The following is a 21,145-nucleotide window of genomic DNA, read 5'->3' as shown; positions in this document are numbered from 1 at the left end:
GCAGAGGTGCGGCAGCACGTATAGGCGGAAATTGCGGAATTCCCTGCCTTGGACGGTGAGGTTCGCGAGGCAGAACTCTTTTATCTGCACCACGTGTGACCCGGAGGCCAGGGAGATCCTTTGTTGGGCAGGGTAGGTGACCAGAGAACAACGCCTTACCGTGTCCGGGTGGACGAAACTTTCCGTGCTCCCGGAGTCGATGAGGCATGACGTCACGTGGCCGTTGATGCCGATCGTCGTGGTGGCCTTTGCTAGCGTTCGGGCCGACTCTGGTCCAGGGTGACGGAGGCCAGCTGCAGCAAGGAGTGAAGATCGGGCAGCGCATCACCAGCCGTGTTGGGGGCTTGAGGCCCCATCCAAGATGGCGCCGTCCATGGATCGCACATGGAATCCGGGAACTCCGAGGAAGGCGGCGGGGAGAAGCAAAATGGCGGCGGGGAGGGACAAAATGGTGGCGCACTCTGCTCCCACGAGGCGGAGGCCAGCTGCAACAAAGGGTTTTGGTCAGGCAGCGCGTAGCCAGCCGCGCTGGGGGCTTGAGGCCCCATCCAAGATGGCGCCGGCCATGGATCGCACGTGGAGTCCGGGGACTCGGAAGATGGCGGCGGGGAGGAGCAAACTGGCGGCGCACGCTGCTCCAGCGTGGCGGAGGCCAGCTGCAACACAGGGTTTTGGTCGGGCGGCGTGTAGCCAGCCGCGCTGGGGGCTTAGGGCCCCATCCAAGATGGCGGCGACCATGGATCGCACGTGGAATCCGGGGACTCGGACGATGGCGGCGGGGAGGAGCAAACTGGCGGCGCGCGCTGCTCCAGCGTGGCGGAGGCCAGCTGCAACAAAGGGTTTTGGTCGGGCGGCGCGTAGCCAGCTGCGCTGGGGGCTTGAGGCTCCATCCAAGTTGCCGCCGGCCAGGGATCGCCCATGGAGTTCGGGGACGGAGACCCCGACGATTGGACCGGCGAGGGACAGAATGGCTGTGCGTACTCCTCCAGCATGGTTGCCGGAGGGGGAAAGAATGGCTGCGGCTGCGACGCTGCCTGGCGGGGCAAAGGCTGTGGTGCGCGTTGGGCCGGTGGGGCTGGGAAAAGGGAGTGCGGCGGTGGGCCTGGGACGGTCGTGACGTGGAAGAACGGCTGTGGTTGCGCAGCGGGCGGCTGGAGGAATGGCTGAAGGTAGTCGTTGGATACCGCGTTCACCGCGCGGGCGAGGCAGACCACGGCATAGTGGCCTTTCTTGCCGCACCCTTTGCAGGTGACGGTGCGGGCCGGGCAGCGCGCGCGCGGGTGATTCACCTGGCCGCAGAAGAAGCAGCGTTGGCCGGCGGCGGTAGCGGGGCGCCTTGCCGCGCAGGCCTGAGGAGTTAGCGAGTAAGTCTGGGGGTTAGGCGGGTAAGTCTGGGGGGCTGCCGCGGCAGGGTGCCACGCAGCCCTGGGGGGCGCGGTGTGCGCGGGGGTGTACGCAAGGGCATTTTTGTACGCCACGTCCATGGACCCTGCCAGGGCCCGGGCCTCGGTGAGGCCCAGCGTCTCCATTTCGAGCAGCCTTCGGCAAATGTCGGGGGAGATCATACCTGCCACAAAAGCGTCTCGAATTAAAAGTTCGGAGTGCTCGTTCGCCGTCACCGCTGGGCAGCCGCAGTTTTGGCCCAGCACGATCAGTGCCCTGTAGAAATCTTCTAGCATCTCATCTGGGCTCTGCCGTCTCGTTGCCAGCAGGTGACGGGCGTAGACCTGATTAAGTGGACGAATGTAGTGTCCTTCCAGCAGTTCCATGGCATTTATCATAGTTCGCTGCCCCTTCGATCGGGGGTAGATCGCCGGGCTGACCCGCGAGCGTAGGAGGTGCATTTTCTGCCTTTCCGTGGGAGTGTCGGCAGCCGTCTCGAGGTAGCTCTGGAAGCATGCCAGCCAATGCTTAAATATCTCGGTGGAATTTTCTGCGTGCGGGCTGAGCTGAAGGCATGTCGGCTTGATGCGGAGATCCATCCTTCAGGAGTACTTATCTGATTAAATTGATACGCAATCAATACGCTTGAGTCCACGTGGAGTCATATCGATTCAGCTTTAATCAGATACAACTGTACCCAGCAGCGAAGTTACAGAAGTGAAGGCTGTTGGGACGGCATTGGTTCTTATACCCTGCCTCTCAGGGCGGGGCTATGTACATTGCCCAATGGTAGACCCCGCGGTCTAGCCAATGGTTATTCCTCTCTCTGGTACCGCAATACCTGGTATTACCACAGTCCCCCGGGCGGATTGGGAGCTGATGGCACGCAGTCTTCAGATCCACCGTGGAGAACACACGGTAGTGCGCGATCTGATTAACCATGTCTGCGATCCGGGGAAGGGGGTACGCATCGAGGTGCGTGTACCGGTTTATGGTTTGACTGTAATCTACAACCATCCGGCTCTTTTCCCCGGTCCTGACGACCACCACCTGGGCTCTCCAGGGGCTATTGGTGGCCTCAATGATCCCCTCCCGCAAGAGTCGCTGGACCTCGGACCTGATAAAAGTCCTATCCTGGATGCTGTACCGCCTGCTTCTGGTGGCGACTGGTTTGCAGTCGGCGGTGAGATTTGTGAAGAGTGGGGGAGGGTCGACCTTTAGGGTCGTGAGGCTACATACCGTGAGTGGGGGTAGGGGCCCGTCGAACTTCAGGGTTAGGCTCCTGAAGTTACATTGGAAATCCAGTCCCAATAGAAGAGGAACGCAGAGGTCGGGGAGTACATATAATTTAAAATTGGCGTACTAGGTGCCCTGTATTGCGAGAGTTGCGGTAGTGCACCCCCGGACCTGCACCGAGTGCGACCCGGAGGCGAGGGAGATGGTTTGATGCGCCGGGAGGATTGGGAGCGAGCATCTTCTTACCATGTCTGGATGAATGAAGCTCTCTGTGCTCCCGGAGTCGAAGAGGCAGGGCGTTTCGTGTCCGTTTACCCGGGCGGTCATCATAGAGCTCCGGAGGTGTTTGGGTCGCGACTGGTCAAGGGTGACCGCGCTGAGTTGCGGGTAGCCGGCCTGGTCGGAGGTGCTGGGGTGGTTCCAAGATGGCTGCCCCCGTTGGTCGCACGTGTTGGGTGGCGTTGCAAATGGCGGCCAAGATGGCGGCCCCCGTCGGTCGCATGTGTCGGACGGCGAGGAAGATGGCGTCCAAGATGGCGGCCCCCATGAATCGCACGTGGGCAAGGGTGGCCAAGATGGCGGCCCCCGTGAGTCGCACACGCTGTGCGGGCTGTAAGATGGCTGCCCCCACTGATAACACGAGGCGGATGACGCGTCCGGGGGGGGGGCAGAGCCGGCAGACACGTTGCCACACTGCGGGATCTGTAGGCCAGTGAGTCTGAGGGTCGGCCTGCGATTTAGCGTTTTTGGACCTGGCCAGGCAAACTTTAGCAAAATGTCCTTTTCTCCCGCAGTCGCTGCAGTTCGCAGGGGTGTTGAGGCTGGCCGCAGAAATAACAGGGTAGCCCCCCCATGGTGGGTGGGCAGCCGCGCAGCATAGGCCTGGGGTATTCTTTGGTCGGGGGTCCACGAGGGGGTCGCATGATCGGACGGGAACGCGTTAAGGCTTTGGTACGCTACTTCCAGAGAGGAGGCTAATTTTACCATCTCTTCCAGGCCTAGGGCACCTTTATCGAGCAGGCGCTGTCTCACGTAGTTGGACCTGACTCCAGCCACGTAGGTGTCCCGGATGGCGAGGTCCATATGCTGAGTGGCCGTAATGGCCTGGTAATTGCAGCTTCGTGCAAGGACTTTGAGGTCGCCTAGGTACTCTTCCAGCGATTCCCCGGGATGCTGGCAGCGAGTGGTGAGGAGATGCCGCGTGTATACTTCGTTCACGGGCCTTATGTAGAGGCGCTCTAGCATCGCGAGGGTGTCTGCGTAGGTGGCGGCTTCCTCGAGTTGAACAGAGATTCGATGGCTCACCCGTGCGTGGAGGAGACTCAGCTTCTGTTCATCGTTGACGGAAGGCAATGAGGAGGTGGCGAGGTAGGCCTTGAAACTGCGGAGCCAGTGCGAAAAAATCTCTTTCGCCTCCGCGGCCTGCGGATCGAGTTCCAGTCGGTCAGGTTTGAGGGCCGATTCCATAGTGGCATTGTAGTTGATTAAATTGATGCGACCATCAATTCACACGAAACCAGGAGTAGAAGTAAACTGTGGCTTTAATCAACTAGGACAGTGCCTGCAAACTTTAGCAAAATGTCCTTTTCTCCAGCAGTCGCTGCAGTTCGCAGGGGTGTTGAGGCTGGCCGCAGAAATACCAGGGTAGCCCCCCCATGGTGGGTGGGCAGCCGCGCGGCATAGGCCTGGGGTATTCTTTGGTCGGGGGTCCACGAGGGGGTCGCATGATCGGACGGGAACGCGTTAAGGCTTTGGTACGCTACTTCCAGAGAGGAGGCTAATTTTACCATCTCTTCCAGGTCTAGGGCACCTTTATTGAGCAGGCGCTGTCTCACGTAGTTGGACCTGACTCCAGCCACGTAGGTGTCCCGGATGGTGAGGTCCATATGCTGAGTGGCCGTAACGGCCTGGTAATTGCAGCTTCGTGCAAGGACTTTGAGGTCGCTTAGGTACTCTTCCAGCGATTCCCCGGGACGCTGGCGGCGAGTGGTGAGGAGATGCCGCGTGTATACCTCGTTCACGGGCCTTACGTAGAGGCGCTCTAGCATCGCGAGGGTGTCTGCGTAGGTGGCGGCTTCCTCGAGTTGAACAGAGATTCGATGGCTCACCCGTGCGTGGAGGAGACTCAGCTTCTGTTCGTCGGTGACGGAAGGCAAGGAGGAGGTGGCGAGGTAGGCCTTGAAACTGCGGAGCCAGTACGAAAAAATCTCTTTCGCCTCCGCGGCCTGCGGATCGAGTTCCAGTCGGTCAGGTTTGAGGGCCGATTCCATAGTGGCGTTGTAGTTGATTAAATTGATGCGACCATCAATTCACACGAAACCAGGAGTAGAAGTAAACTGTGGCTTTAATCAACTAGAACAGTGCCTGCCTGCGACTGATCTGTTAGAGGGAGCCACCTACAGGGCGACTGCTCTTTATACCTCCCCTCAAGGGGTGGAGCCAGGGGCGGAGCCCACACAGGCCCCAACATGCTACATCATAGGTAATACCTTACAATGGTCCATAGGTGGAGCCCACATGGGCAACAGCATAATACAGATATGCACATGGTGAATTGTTACAGCAATACATTCACCACACCGTGTCAGCCACGGCCGGCTCCTTAATTTATTTTATTAGCCATGGTTGGGCCACATTTCCTGTTGTGTTTTTGTATCAGAAAAGAATGTATAACGTTGCAATGCATGCATTTGTTCCTTAAATATTAGCCTTTGCCTATCCAACATCATGCCTTTTAGTGAAGTTCCGCAATCTACCATAGCCAATTTATCCCTCATACCTTCGCGATTTTCTTTTTTTTGATTTAGGACCCTAGTTTCCATCTTAATGAAGAATTCGATCATGTTATGACCACTCTTCTCAAAACGGCCCTGCACAACAATTAACCCTTCCTTTTTGCACAATATCAAATCCAGCATAGCCTCTTCCCCAGTTGATTCCTCAATGTACTGGTCTAAAAACGTATCTCATACACACTCAAGGGGCGAGATTCTCCGACCCCCCCGCCGGGTCGGAGAATCGCCGGGGGCTGGCGTGAATCCCGCCCCCGCCGGTTGCCGAAGTCTCCGGCACCGGATATTCGGCGGGGGCGGGAATCGCGCCGCGCCGGTTGGCGGGGCCCCCCGCTCGATTCTCCTGCCCGGATGGTCCGAAGTCCCGCCGCTAAAATGCCTGTCCGGCCGGCGTAAATTAAACCACCTACCTTACTGGCGGGACAAGGCGGTGCGGGCGGGCTCCGGGGTCCTGGGGGGGGGCGCGGGTCGATCTGGCCCCGGGGGTGCCCCCACGGTGGCCTGGCCCGCGATCGGGGCCCACCGATCCGCGAGCGGGCCTGTGCCGTGGGGGCACTCTTTCCCTTCCGCCTCCGCCACGGTCTCCACCATGGCGGAGGCAGAAGAGACTCCCTCCACTGCGCATGCGCGGGAATGCCGTCAGCGGCCGCTGACGCTCCCGCGCATGCGCCACCCGGAGATGTCATTTCCGCGCCAGCTGGCGGGGCACCAAAGGCCTTTTCCGCCAGCTGGCGGGGCGGAAATTCGTCCGGCGCCGACCTAGCCCCTCAATGTTGGGGCTCGGCCCCCAAAGATGCGGAGCATTCCGCACCTTTGGGGCGGCGCGTTGCCCGTCTGATTTGCGCCGTTTCGGGTGCCAGTCGGCGGACATCGCGCCGTTTCCGGAGAATTTCGCCCAAGGTGTTCATCCACCAAAGTATTATTGCTAATTTAGTTTGCCCTGTCTGTATGTACATTAAAGTTACCCATGATTATTGGAGCACCCTTGTTATGTTACATGCATCTCTAATTTTCTGCTTAATGCCGCCCCCTACCGTACCACGACTATTTGGAAGCCCACATCAAATACCACTAATGTTTTCCACTCCTCGTTGCTTCTTAGCTTCATCCAGACTGATTCTACATTCTGATTTTCCAAACCAATATCCTATCTCACTAATTTAAAAAAGACTAATATGACAATACAAAACTTTCCGTGCGACATATGAACATATGAATTGGGAGCAGAAATAAGCAATTCGGTATCTCACACCTTTGTTTGATAAGATCACGGCTGATCGGATCATGGTCTCAAATTCACTTTTGTGTGTTCCCCATACCCTTTTGACAACCTTGTCAATCAAGAACGCAGATTTTTTTAAAAAAATATATTTTTATTAAGAATGTTTCAACAATATTTTCCACCTTACAAACAAAACCCCCCTCCCGTAACAAAGAAAAGAAAGAGAACTCGCGTTGCAAGACATGAACATGGCAAGTCAATAAAATACAGAACTTTGTACATTGGATTCATCCCGTACATGTCAGTTTCCGGCTCATTCATGTGTTTTCTTGCTCAAATGCCCCCCCAAAGGAACTTCCCTTCCCCCCCACCCCTCCTCCTCCTCCTCCCCCCCCCCCCCCCCCGGGTTGCTGCTCCTGCTGTCCGACCTTCATCTAGCGCTCCGCGAGATGGTCTAGGAACGGTTGCCACTGCCTGTAGAACCCCTGCGCAGACCCTCTCAAGGCAAACTTTATCGTTTCCAACTTGATAAACCCAGCCATATCATTTATCCAGGCCGCCACGGTGGGGGGCTTCGCCTCCTTCCACATTAGCAAGATCCTTCGCCGGGCTACTAGGGACGCAAAGGCCAGAATGCCGGCCTCTTTCGCCTGCTGCACTCCCGGCTCGTCCACTACTCCAAATAGTGCTAGCCTCCAGCTTGGCTTGACCCGGACTTTCACCACCTTAGATACTGTTCCCGCAACTCCCCTCCAGAACCCCTCCAGTGCCGGGCATGACCAAAACATATGGACATGGTTCGCCGGACTTCCTGAGCACCTCCCACATCTGTCCTCCACCCCAAAGAACCTACTCAGCCTCGCCCCCGTCATATGCGCTCTGTGAACTACCTTAAATTGTATCAGGCTAAGCCTGGCACACGAGGAAGAGGAATTAACCCTACTTAGGGCATCAGCCCATAGCCTCTCCTCAATCTCCTCCCACAACTCCTCTTCCCATTTACCCTTCAGCTCCTCTACCAAAGCCTCCCCCTATTCTTTCATCTCCTGGTATATCGCCGACACCTTGCCCTCTCCGAACCATACACCCGAAATCACACTATCTTGAATCCCCTGTGCCGGGAGTAGTGGAAATTCCCTCACCTGCCGCCTCGCAAACGCTCTCACTTGCATGTACCTGAAAGTGTTTCCCGGGGGTAGCTCAAACTTCTCCTCCAGCGCCCCTAAGCTCGCAAACGTCCCGTCAATGAACAGGTCCCCCATTCTTCTAATCCCTGCCCGATGCCAGCTCTGAAACCCCCGTCCATCCTTCCTGGGACAAACCGATGGTTGTCTCTGATCGGGGACCACACCGAGGCTCCCGTCGCACCCCTGTGTTGTCTCCACTGCCCCCAGATTTTTAGCGTTGTCGCCACCACCGGGTCCGTGGTGTACCTTGTCGGCGAGAGCGGCAGCGGTGCCGTCACCAGCGCCCCCAGGCTCATTCCTTTGCAGGACGCCATCTCCAACCTCTTCCACGCCGCCCCCTCTCCCTCCATCACCCACTTACGGATCATTGCCATGTTGGCTGCCCAATAGTAACCACACAAATTCGGCAGCGCCAACCCTCCTCTATCTCTGCTACGCTCCAGGAACCCCCTCCTTACCCTCGGGGTCTTGCTCGCCCACACAAATCCCATGATGCTCCTGCTTACCCTCTTAAAGAAGGCCTTAGTAATCACAATTGGGAGGCATTGGAATACAAAAAGAAACCTCGGGAGGACCACCATCTTAACCGACTGTACCCTACCCGCCAGCGAGAGTGGCAACATGTCGAACCTTTTAAAATCCTCCTCCATCTGTTCCACCAGCCACGTCAAATTAAGTTTGTGCAGTGCCCCCCCAGCTGCTAGCTACCTGAATCCCCAAGTAGCGACAGCTCCTTTCCGCCCTCCTCAACGGTAGGTCGTCTATCCCTCTTCCCTGGTCCCCCGGATGGATCACAAAGAGCTCACTCTTTCCCACATTGAGCATATAGCCCGAAAAGTCTCCAAACTCCCGTAGAATCTGCATTACCACAACCATCCCCTCCACTGGATCCGTCACATACAGCAACAGGTCGTCTGCATACAGCGACACTCGATGTTCCTCTCCCCCTCGAACCACCCCCTTCCATTTCCCCGACTCCCTTAACGCCATGGCCAAAGGTTCAATTGCTAATGCGAACAGCAGAGGGGACAGGGGACACCCCTGCCTCGTCCCTCGATACAGCCGGAAATACTCCAACCTCCGCCGGTTCGTGACCACACTCGCCACCGGGGCTTTATACAGGAGCTTAACCCAACTAATAAACCCTCCCCCGAACCCAAACCTCCTCAACACTTCCCAGAGATAGTCCCACTCTACCCGGTAAAAGGCCTTCTCCGCGTCCATGGCTGTCAGTATCTCCGCTTCTCCCTCCACCGGTGGCATGATTATCACATTTAGGAGCCTTCGCACATTAGTGTTTAACTGCCTCCCCTTTACGAATCCCGTCTGGTCCTCGTGACTCACCCCCGGGACACAGTCCTCAATCCTCATGGCCAACAGTTTTGCCAGCAACTTAGCATCTACGTTAAGGAGTGAGATCGGTCTATACGACCCACATTGCAGTGGGTCCTTATCCCGCTTCAAGATCAAAGAGATCGTCGCCTCTGACATTGTCGGGGGCAGGGTCCCCCCCTCCCTTGCTTCATTAAAGGTCCTTACCAGCAACGGGGCTAACAGGCCTGCATTCTTCCTATAAAACTCCACCAGGAACCCATCCGGCCCCGGGGCCTTCCCTGTCTGCATGCTCCCCAGTCCTTTAACCAGCTCCTCCACCCTAATTGGCGCCCCCAAACCAGCCACCTCCTGCTCCTCCACCCTTGGGAACCTCAATTGGTCCAAGAATCGCCGCATCCCCTCTTTTCCCCCTGGGGGCTGGGACCTATACAGCTCCTCGTAAAAGGCCTTAAGAGCCTCATTCACTTTCCCCGCACTCCGCACCGTAGTTCCCCTGCCATCTTTGATTCCGCCTATTTCCCTCGCTGCCATCCTCTTGCGGAGCTGATGTGCCAGCATCCGACTCGCCTTCTCCCCATATTCATATATCGCCCCCTGTGACTTCCTCCCTGTGCCTCTGCCTTCCCTGTGGTCAACAGGTCGAACTCCGCCTGGAGACTTTGTCTCTCCCTGAGTAGTCCCTCATCTGGACCCACTGCATAGCTCCTGTCCACCCTTAAAATCTCCCCCACTAACCTCTCCCTTTCCCTGCCCTCTCTCTTCACCCTATGAGCCCTGCTGGAGATTAACTCTCCCCTGACCACCGCCTTCAGCGCCTCCCATACTACTCCCACCTGCACCTCCCCGTTGTCGTTGGCCACCAGATACCTTTCGATACACCCCCGCACCCTCCCGCACACTTCCTCGTCTGCCAGCAGTCCCACATCCAACCTCCACAACGGGCGTTGGTCCCTCTCCTCCCCCAGCTCTAGCTCCACCCAATGCAGGGCATGGTCTGAAATGGCTATGGCCGAATACTCCGTTCCCTCCACTTTCGGGATCAATGCCCTGCCCAGAACAAAAAAATCTATCCGGGAATAGGCCTTATGGACGTGGGAGAAAAAAGATAATTCTCTGGCCAAAGGCCTGGCAAATCTCCACGGATCTACTCCCCCATCTGGTCCATGAACCCCCTAAGCATCTTGGCCGCAGCCGGCCTCTTCCCCGACCTAGATCTAGAGCGATCTAATGCTGGGTCCAGCACCGTATTAAAATCCCCCCCCCCATTATCAAGCTCCCTACCTCCAGGTCTGGAATATGCCCCAACATCCGTTTCATGAATCCAGCAACGTCCCATTTCGGGGCATATACATTCACCAGTACCACCTCTGTCCCCTGCAATCTACCACTCACCATCACGTATCGGCCTCCCTTGTCCGCTACTATGTTCTTGGCCTCAAACGACACCCGCTTTCCCACCAATATTGCCACCCCTCTATTCTTCGTATCCAGCCCCGAATGGAACACCTGTCCTACCCATCCCTTCCTTAACCTGACCTGATCTGCCACCTTCAGATGTGTCTCCAGAAGCATGACCACGTCGGCCCTTTAGGTGCGCGAGCACTCGGGCCCTCTTAACCGGCCCGTTTAGGCCTCTCACATTCCACGTGATCAGCCGGATTGGGGGGTTACCCCCCCCCCCCCCCCAGCCGACTAGCCATCTCCTATCTTAGGCCAGTCCCGTGCTCGCACCTCCCGCACCCTCCAGTCCCCCAGGCGGGGAACCCCCGTCCCGACCACCTCTTCCATTTTCAGTTCCCCCTCGGACAGTGCAGCAGCAACCCTAAAATCCCCCCCTCTCTCCCCCTTCCCTCCCCCCCCCACCCGCTAGATCTACATCTAGCTCTTTTGCTCCCCCCATATTACTTCCATGAGTCAGCTGACTTCTGCTGACCCCGGCTTCCCCCGCCTTCCCGTTGATCTCCCCCGTGTGGGAGTCTCTCCTCCTCCTTACCTTCCTCCATCCCCCCCCCCCCTTTTTGGCGCGGGAAAAAGCCCGCGCTTTCCTGAACCAGCCCCGCCCCCTATGGCGAAGCTCCTGTTGCGGTCATTGTCCCAGTTCCCCCATCCCCGAGTCTCACCTCCCTCCAGCACCGACGCCCACATTCCCCATCACCATCATCTCGTCTACAGAACAGAAAAAAAAAGGGAAATTTTAGGAATTTTAACCAGAACTCTGCCCACACCCCCATCCATCATCCCACCCATGAAGTATTCTTTGCCCATATTTACAACCCCATATACAACCGACATCTACCCCCGCAACCACATCCCCTCAGTTCGAGTCCAGTTTTTCCGTCTGAATAAAGGTCCAAGCCTCTTCTGGCGTTTCAAAATAATGGTGTCGGTCCTGATAAGAGACCCACAGTCGCGCAGGCTGCAGCATGCCGAACCTGACTTTTTTTATGCAGCACCGCCTTGGCCCGGTTGAAGCCAGCTCTCCTCCTTGCCACCTCCGCGCTCCAATCCTGGTATACTCGGATCACCACGTTCTCCCATCTACTGCTCCGCACCTTCTTGGCCCATCTCAGCACACTTTCTTTGTCCACGAAGCGATGGAACCTTGCCACTATCGCCCTTGGCGGCTCATCATCCTTGGGTCTCCTCGCCAGGACCCGGTGAGCCCCCTCCAGCTCCAGGGGGGTCGGAGGGGCCTCCGCTCCCATCAGCGCCTAGAGCATCGTGCTCACATGCGCCCCAGCATCAGCTCCCTCCACTCCTTCGGGAAGACCCAGAATCCGGAGGTTCTTCCTTCTCGATCTGTTCTCCAGGACCTCAATTCTCTCGGCCCACCTCCTGTGTACTGCCTCGTGCGCCTCCATTTTTACCGCCAGGCCCAGGATCTCGTCCTCGTTGGTATTCACTTTATCATTCACCTCACGAAGCTCCACCGCCTGGGTCTTCTGGGTCTCTTTCAGCCCCTCGATCGCCAACAGCATTGGCGTCAGCATCTCCTTTTTCAGCTCCTCCACACATCGTTTGAGGAACTCCTGTTGGTCTGGCCCCCACGCTGCTCGCTCTCCGCCCTCCGCCATCTTGCTTTTTCCCCCTCGTTTTGGTCTCTGCTCCAGGGCTTCTTTTCTCGTCGTTCCACCGCTGATCTTGGCCATAAATTGTAAGGGGGGACCTTACTGCACCTTCCCACACGGGATTAATTCAAAACAGCTCCGTTGGGGCTCCTCTGGAGAGCCCAAAAGTCCGTTGTCGCGGAGCTGCCGAAACGTGCGGCTTAGCTCCGCATCGCCGCAACCGGAAGTGATCAAGAACCCAGATAACTCAACCTTAAAAACTATTCAATTATCCTGACTCCATTGCTCTAAATGCCTCTCTGAGCAAAAAAAATTCTAATCTCTGTCTTAAATGGGAGACCCCTTATTTTTAAACTGTGTCCCCTAGTTCTAGTCTCTCCCACAAGTTGTAACATCCTCTCAGCATCCACCCTGTCAATGTCCCTCAGAATTTTACATGTTTCAATATAATCACCTCTCATTATCCTTTGGAACTTCTCAAATACTGAAGCATTCAATGTCGAAATGTAGCAAGATCTGGATAATATCCAGGCTTGGGCTGCTAAGTGGCAAATAACATTTTTACCACACAAGTGCCAGGCAATGATCATCTCCAATGAGAGAATCTAACCATTGCCCCATGACATTCAATGACATTGCCATCGCTGAATTCCCCACTATCAACATCCTGGGGGTTATCATTGACCAAAAACTGAACTAGCCATATAAATACTGTGGCTACAAGAGCAGGTCAGAGGTAGGAGTCCTGCAGAGAGTAGCTCACCTCCTTACTCCACAAAGCCTGACCATCATCTACAAGGCACAAGTCAGGAGTGTGGTGGAATGCACTCCACTTGCCTGGATGAGTGCAGCTCCAACAATACTCAAGAATATTGACACCATCCAGGACAAAGCAGCCTGCTTGATTGGCACCCCATCTGTCACCTTTAACATTCACCTCGTCCATCACTGTGCACAGTGGCAGCAGTGTGTACCATCTACAATATGTATTGAAGGAACTCCCCAAAGATCCAGACAGTGCCTTCCAAAGCCATGACTTCTATCACCTAGAAGGAAAAGGGCAGCAGATGCATGGGATCACCACCACCTGCAAGTTGCCCTCCACACCACTCACCATCCCAACTTGGAAATACATCACCGTTCGTTAACTGTTGCTGAGTCAAGATCCTGGAACACCCTCTCTAACAGCACCCACACCACATGGACTGCAGCGGTTCAGGAAGGCAGCTCACCACCACCTTCTTGAGGGTAATTAGGGATGAGTAATAAATACTGGCCAATCAGTTATATTCACATCCCATGAACGAATGAAAAGAAAATTAAAGGGATACAGCTCCAACCTTTCCTCATGGGAGAACCCCTTGTTCCAGGAATCCGTCAAATGAACTTTTTCTGAACTGCTTCTAATTATGTTGTTTCTCAAGTAAGGAAACCAAGGGCTGGATTCTCCGCATCCCGACGCCGAAATCGCGACCAGTGCAGGGGTGGAGAATCCATTTCGCCGCACGAAATTGGAACCAGCACCGGTTCCCCGATTCTCCAGGCCCCGCATATGCTGCGGCACGTATCGCCTACCTGCGGCCATTGCTGGAGGCCCGCTCCCAACCGGCCATTCTCCACCCCCGACCGGCCGAAGTCCTGACGGCATGGATCTAATGTAGTCCTGCAGGTTGGGATACTAGCGTGGCGGCTGCGGACTGCTGGAGGCCGCCGCCGTGCTCATGTGCAGCTTCTGACCCGGAAGTGCAGGGGCCCGTATCTGCAGCAAAAGCTGCGAGCTTCCCAACAGTTCACTGCTAGCCCCCTGCAGGGCTATGAATATGTGGCCCTTTCACACCAGTTTTTCTGCCGTGAAAGGCCAGTTTTTACAATGGCGTGGATAATTGTTCCAAAAACGGAGAATCGAGCCCCAAATCTGTACACAGATCTCATATATTCCCTATACAATTGTTGCAAAACCTCCTTATATTCCATTCCCATCGCAAAAAAATAATTGATATTTCTTGAAACATAAACAAAATCAATCTGAATGTTCATTCATTTTCCATTCTGACATTACAAGATAATTAAAAATGTAGAAAAACTGAAAAACCTTACCAGGATTTGTTGTAATTATGGTTTTAGCGATCAGTGTCGCAGCCATGCTGTTGCGGAATCCATCATAATTTACTCGAACATCAGCTATGAACAGTACTGTAAGAGTTACAAAAACCCAATCTACATAAAGTATTTAAAGCTTGCTGCAGGATTATTAATTTCAGAATAAGAATGATATACCTTATACAAATTTACATATACAATACCTGTTTCCTTGGGTATCCATGTCTGTGCATGCTGTATAGATTCATTATCCCAGCTGTAGAAATTACATATATAATTAGTCAGCTCGTAAAATGGGTGCTTTCTCCAAAGCATACAAAAATTCACTTATTTTGTCGTTGCTGATAGAGAATTAATCACTATTATGTAGGAAAAGGGTTATCTATTCTGTTTTAAACATCATGAGTTGAAATAATAATAATCTCAATTTATTCTAGTAACTAATTTCAGATTCAGTGTAAATCTTTATCTATTAAATTTATAAAGCAGAGAAATATCAATAGCACTATAAAATATTATGTTGCAATTTGCTGTAATATGTGAATCAATAAATGTTGCATAGCATTACTCTCTATTTGGTATTGCTTGTATTTTGAAAGTTCGATAAACTATTCTAACTGAGACATAGCTAAAAGTTTCAACATTCTAAACTGAAATGGGTGAAAAAACTAAACCGAGACTGATAACAATTACAAATACTATAGATCTGAGATAAAAGAAAAAAATGCTAGTAATCAATTAGGCTCAAATCCCAAAGATCACATTTAAGTTGTGCAGCACCTTGGTCATCTGGTGCCTTGATACCATATACTAGTTTTGCTTGCCGTTACATAAAGGCATCATTTAGAGCCTAAGGTGCAGAGGGGTACAAAGAGGCTGATCACTGGTATCAAAGGAAATAATTATATTAACTTTAAAGGCTCAAACTTCTCAGCCTTAAAAAAATGGCACAAAGTGGAATTTACAGAAGTATACAAGAGTTAATAGGATAGATTAATTAAGCTCCAAGCAATACTTCCAGATATGATGGAGCAGCATGACAAAGGGCACAGGTTCAGGGTCATGACATTTTGGGACAGTGATCAGAAAGCTTGACCAACAGCTGGAAGTGGTTGCCAGAAAGAAGTTCAGGGCACCGAACTCAGTTGGATTTTAGGGCTGATAATCTAAAAGAATGAAAAAAAAAATGATAACAAATAGTCTGAACAGCCCATCCAAATCTATCTTAGCAACTACCAAAATTATTCAGCTACATTTGTTGAATGTTCGAAAATATACTGACCAGTTCATTAGGAATGATGGTACAGTTTCATCAAACAGTCTTACTTCACATCGCTGTCCTTTTCTTTTGTCTGCGGTAGTAAAATGCTTCTGCTCTCCAACCTGAAGACAATTTTTTTTTCTAATCTTTAAACTAATACAGTAATTAAATCATTACATTTTCAACATAAACATCAAGGGATTAATGTCACAGTGAAGTTCCCTGAAGATTCGATCTTTTATGGATTGAAGATCTAAATCTTAAACTGAATTCTACTTCAACATAGTTCCCTGGAAGTTGTTGCTTCAGTTAAAATAATGAATAAAAATAAGCCATAAAATACCACTACGGGAATTTCTGAAGTGCGAGCCTGCTCAAGCCTAGCTACGTACGGCAACAGTTTTCAATGATCTCCGGTCTGCAGAGGGTAGAATGGGAGGCTGCCCAGAACAGTACTTAGGTAACAGTCTAGAGGTAGCGGCTTCCAGTAGCAGCCATGAGATAAGTGGTAGCACATAGGGTACCTCCTGCTCGAAGGCGTAGAACTGAACATTTTTTACCTAAAAACGGGAGAAATGTTGACGGGAAAGTTGAAGGTGAGGAGAAGTTCCCCCCCAGGAGTTGCATGTCTTCTGGTTACAGCAGGAGGTGAAAGACCTGGCCAAGGAGCTGGAAGAGACCTGTGGGACAGCAGCTATTGGAAAGATGGCAGAGGGGGAAGGGCTGGTGCAGGTTGGAAAGCCTCAGATGGACAGTTGATGGCTTTTATTAGAGAAGAGTTTCGTCAACAAAGAGAGGGGATGCAAGAGGATCGATCGAAGGACATCAAAGGGGCAGTTGCAACCCTGAAGGGGCGATAAAAAGGGTTGAGAAGTGTTTGGAGGCATAGGGGTCGCAGATCCGGGAGATGTAGAGGGTAATGTCAGACTACAGTGATCGGGTGGTGGCATTGGAAGCAGAGGTGGGACTCCTGGAGACCATTGCAAGGCGTTAAGAGCAAATGTGCAGGCAAACAGGTCTAGAAGGCAGAACCTGCGTATCGTCGGCCTGCCTGAAGGAGTGGAAGGCACGAGTGCCACGAGATACGTCTCAAGGATGCTGGCAGGGCAGGTGGCGGAGGGGGTTCTGGAGAAGGCCCCAGAGGTGGACAGAGCGTACAGGTCTCTAAGGCAGAAGCCAAGAATAGGGGAGCCACCGTGGGCGATGATCGTAAGACTCCACAGGTTTGTGGAAATGGAAAAGATCCTACAGTGGGCCAGGGAGAAACTGAACTGAATGGGAGGGTAACAAGGTCCAAATAAACCTGATGTGGAGATGCCGGCGTTGGACTGGGGTGAGCACAGTACGAAGTCTTACAACACCAGGTTAAAGTCCAACAGGTTTGTTTCGATGTCACTAGCTTTCGGAGCGCTGCTCCTTCCTCAGGTGAATGAAGAGGTCTGTTCCAGAAACACATATATAGACAAATTCAAAGATGCCAAACAATGCTTGGAATGCGAGCATTAGCAGGTGATTAAATCTTTACGGATCCAGAGATGGGGTAACCCCAGGTTAAAGAGGTGTGAATTGTCTCAAGCCAGGACAGTTGGTAGGATTTCGCAGGCCAGATGGTGGGGGATGAATGTAATGTGACATGAATCCCAGGTCCCGGTTGAGGCCGCACTCATGTGTGCGGAACTTGGCTATAAGTTTCTGCTCGGCGATTCTGCGTTGTCGCGGGTCCTGAAGGCCGCCTTGGAGAACGCTTACCCGGAGATCAGAGGCTGAATGCCCTTGACTGCTGAAGTGTTCCCCGACTGGAAGGGAACATTCCTGCCTGGTGATTGTTGCGCGATGTCCGTTCATTCATTGTCGCAGCGTCTGCATGGTCTCGCCAATGTACCACGCTTCGGGACATCCTTTCCTGCAGCGTATGAGGTAGACAACGTTGGCCGAGTCGCACGAGTATGTACCGCGTACCTGGTGGGTGGTGTTCTCACGTGTAATAGTGGTATCCATGTCGATGATCTGGCACGTCTTGCAGAGATTGCCATGACAGGGTTGTGCGGTGTCGTGGTCACTGTTCTGAAGACTGGGTAGTTTGCTGCAAACAATGGTTCGTTTGAGATTGCGCGGTTGTTTGAAGGCAAGTAGTGGGCGTGTGGGGATGACCTTGGCAAGATGTTCATCGTCATCAATGACGTGTTGAAGGCTGTGAAGAAGATGATGTAGTTTCTCCGCTCCGGGGAAGTACTGGACGACGAAGGGTATTCTGTCGGTTGTGTCCCATGTTTGTCTTCTGAGGAGGTCGGTCCGGTTTTTCGCTGTGGCGCGTTGGAACTGTCGATCGATGAGTCGAGTGCCATATCCGGTTCGTACGAGGGCATCTTTCAACGTCTGTAGATGTCTGTTACGCTCCTCCTCGTCTGAGCAGATCCTGTGTATACGGAGCGCTTGTCCATAGGGGATGGCTTCTTTAATGTGTTTAGGGTGGAAGCTGGAGAAGTGGAGCATCATGAGGTTATCCGTGGGTTTGCGGTAAAGCGAAGTGCTGAGGTGACCGTCCTTGATGGAGACGAGTGTGTCCAAGAATGCAACTGATTTTGGAGAGTAGTCCATGGTGAGTCTGATGGTTGGATGGAACTTATTAATGTCATCGTGTAGTCGTTTCAGTGATTCTTCGCCGTGGGTCCAAAGGAAAAAAATGTCATCGATGTATCTGGTGTATAACATCGGTTGAAGGTCCTGTGCGGTGAGTAGGTCCTGTTCAAACTTGTGCGTGAAGATGTTGGCGTATTGGGGTGCAAATAAACCTGGACATTGGAGCGAACTGGCAAAAAGATGTTCTGGATTCAACAGGGCCAAGGCGGTGCTTAATCGATGACAGATTAGGTTCAGGGTGCTCTACCCGGCAAAACTGTGGGTGACTTTCGAAAGCCGGGAGTATTATTTTGAAATACCAGAGGCAACCTATGACTTCATTAAAAAGCACAAACTGGGGGAGAACTGAGACAGAGGAGCTGGCACAATGGAGTTCGGTGGATATGGGTAGTGTGGGGTTGGAAGGTGGGGAGGTTTCTTTTCGTCCTGGGTGGAGGGTTTTCATTGGATCGACTATTTGTTGCAGGGGTAAAAAGTTTGTAAGGGGGCAAATTTCTCCCCCTCCCCCCCTTCTGCTGCCTGTGGTGGTGTTTTTTTTGGGGGGGAGGCGACGTGTGATGTTGGATGTGGGGAATGATGCACGATCAATTACACAGAGACAAGAGTTAGATGCAATCGAGGCTTTATTACACTAAGATGTGTGGCCTCCTACAGCAGCTGACGAAATGGCTGCTGTACGAGGAGCCACATATTTATACTCCACCTACTGGGCGGAGCCAGCAGGCAGGGAACTACCCCTGTACCTGTAGTACAGGGCCTTACCACAAAGCACCTAATATATACATCAGTGGTGACTACCACATTCACCCCCTGTTAAAATTGAGTCCGGCGGGGGTGGTGGAGAACTATAAGCAAGTAGATGTTTTAAAGTACAGAAAGGAAATTGGGTCCAGCGGGGTGGAGGAGAGTTATACAGAAGGATGATGTTTTTTTTTTAAGAGTTCCGATCAAGTTACAGATTCAGTCGGTCCGGAGCCTTGATCTGCCGTTGGGAGCGCCGCAGTGATGGCGGCGATTCCGGTGTCGATCTGGTCTTCAGTGACTCCGGGAGCGTGCCAAAATCCTCTTCATCCTCGGGTGTGGGCATGGGGAGGACGGATTGACCTGGGGCAAGGGTTGCGGCTGGATGCGCCGGGGGAGGGAGGGTGGCGCCGGGCCGGAGGGGTGTGTGTGTGTGGAACCAGTTGGTGCCAGGTCCCTGAGGGAGACAGTATCTTGGCGGCCGTCGGGGTACGCTACGTAGGCGTACTGTGGGTTGGTGTGGAGTAGCTGTACCCTCTCAACCAACGGGTCCGCCTTGTGGAGTCATATGTGCTTATGGAGGAGTACAGGTCCTGGAGCTGCGAGCCAAGTCGGGAGCGACACCCCGGAGGTGGACTTCCTGGGGAAGGCAAAGAGACGTTCATGGGGTGTGTCATTAGTCGCGGTGCATAGGAGCGACCAAATGGAGTGCAGTGCATCAGGGAGGACCTCCTGCCAGCGGAAGGCCGGGAGATTTCTGGACCGTAGGGCCAGCTGGACGGCCCTCCAGACTGTCCCATTCTCCCTCTCCACCTGCCCGTTTCCCCGGGGGTTATAGCTGGTCGTTCTGCTCGAGGCGATACCCTTGTTGAGCAGGAACTGACGCAACTCATCACTCATGAATGAGGATCCCGTCACTGTGGACGTAGGCGGGGAAGCCGAACAGAGCGAAGATGGTGTTGAGGGCTTTGATGACGGTGGCAGACGTCATGTCGGGGCATGGGATGGCGAAGGGGAATCTGGAATATTCATTGGCCACAGTGAGGAAGTACGTATTACAGTCGGTGGAGGGGAGGGCCCTTTGAAGTCCACGCTGAAGCGTTCAAAGGGGCGGGAGGCCTTCACCAGGCGCACACGTTCTGGCTGGTAGAAGTGCGGTTTACACTCCGCGCAGACCTGGCAGTCTCTGGTGATTGCCCTGACTTCCTCGATGGGGTAGGGCAGATTGCAGGCTTGATGAAGTGGGACAAACGTTTGACTCCCAGGTGACAAAGGTTGTCGTGCAGAGTCCGGAGTCGGTCCACCTGTGCGCTGGCACATGTACCTCGGGATAGGGCATCGGGGAGCTCATTGAGCTTACCGGGGCGATACAAAATCTCATAGTTGTAGGTGGAGAGCTCGATCCTCCACTTCAAGATTTTATCGTTCTTGATCTTGCCCCGCTGTGTGTTGTTAAACATGAAGGCTACCAACCGTTGGTCAGTGAGGAGAGTGAATCTCCTGCCGGCCAGGTAATGCCTCCAATGCCGCATAGCTTCAACGATGGCTTGGGCCTCTTTTTCGACGGAGGAATGCCGAATTCCGGAGGGTTCGTGAAAAGAATGCCACGCCTGCCTGGTTGAGGGTGGCGGCTAGAGCGACATCTGATGCATCGCTCTCGACTTGAAATGGTAACGTCTCGTCGACTGCGTGCATCACGGCTTTGGCAATGTCAGCCTTAATACGGTTGAAGGCCTGGTGAGCCTCGGCAGTTAGGGGAAAAAGAGTGGGCGGGCCTTGTCCGCATAATTTGGGACCCACTGGGTGTAGTAAGAAAAGAACCCCAGGCAACGTTTGAGGGCCTTGGGGCAGGGGGAGTTCCATGAGGGGGCACATGCGGTCGGGATCGGGCTCCGGAAATCCGTTCTGGACAACACAGCCGAGGATGGCTAAGCGGTTCGTGCTGAACACGCACTTCTCCTTGTTATAAGTTAGGTTGAGGAGAGTGGCGGTGTGGAGAAATTTGGCAAGGTTGGCGTCATGGTCCTGCTGATCGTGGCCGCAAATGGTGACATTGTCTAGTACGGGAAAGTGGCCCGCAGCCCGTACCGGTCAACCATTCGGTCCATTTCCCGTCGGAAAACCGAGACCCCATTGATGACGCCAAAGGGAACCCTAAGAAAGTGGTAAAGGCGACCATC

The 21,145-nt window shown here is 53.5% G+C and overlaps 1 protein-coding gene across 1 annotated transcript in view; it reads right to left on the bottom strand.

Moving 5' to 3' along the window:
- The window catches only part of meiob (meiosis specific with OB-fold), a 261,266-nt gene that overhangs the window by 84,051 nt on the left and 156,070 nt on the right, over nt 1-21,145 (bottom strand). The window contains exons 7-9 of the mRNA XM_072479797.1: nt 15,606-15,706; nt 14,527-14,579; nt 14,321-14,416 (exon numbers count right to left, since the gene is read on the bottom strand). Coding sequence (XP_072335898.1) covers nt 14,321-14,416; nt 14,527-14,579; nt 15,606-15,706 — 250 coding nt within the window. The remainder of the gene's footprint in view (nt 1-14,320; nt 14,417-14,526; nt 14,580-15,605; nt 15,707-21,145) is intronic.

This window comes from Scyliorhinus torazame, chromosome 17 (assembly GCF_047496885.1).
Source record: "Scyliorhinus torazame isolate Kashiwa2021f chromosome 17, sScyTor2.1, whole genome shotgun sequence".
Taxonomy (NCBI): Eukaryota; Metazoa; Chordata; class Chondrichthyes; order Carcharhiniformes; family Scyliorhinidae; genus Scyliorhinus; species Scyliorhinus torazame.
Note: the sequence above shows the minus strand (reverse complement) of the source record. Positions and strands in the feature narration are given on the sequence as shown.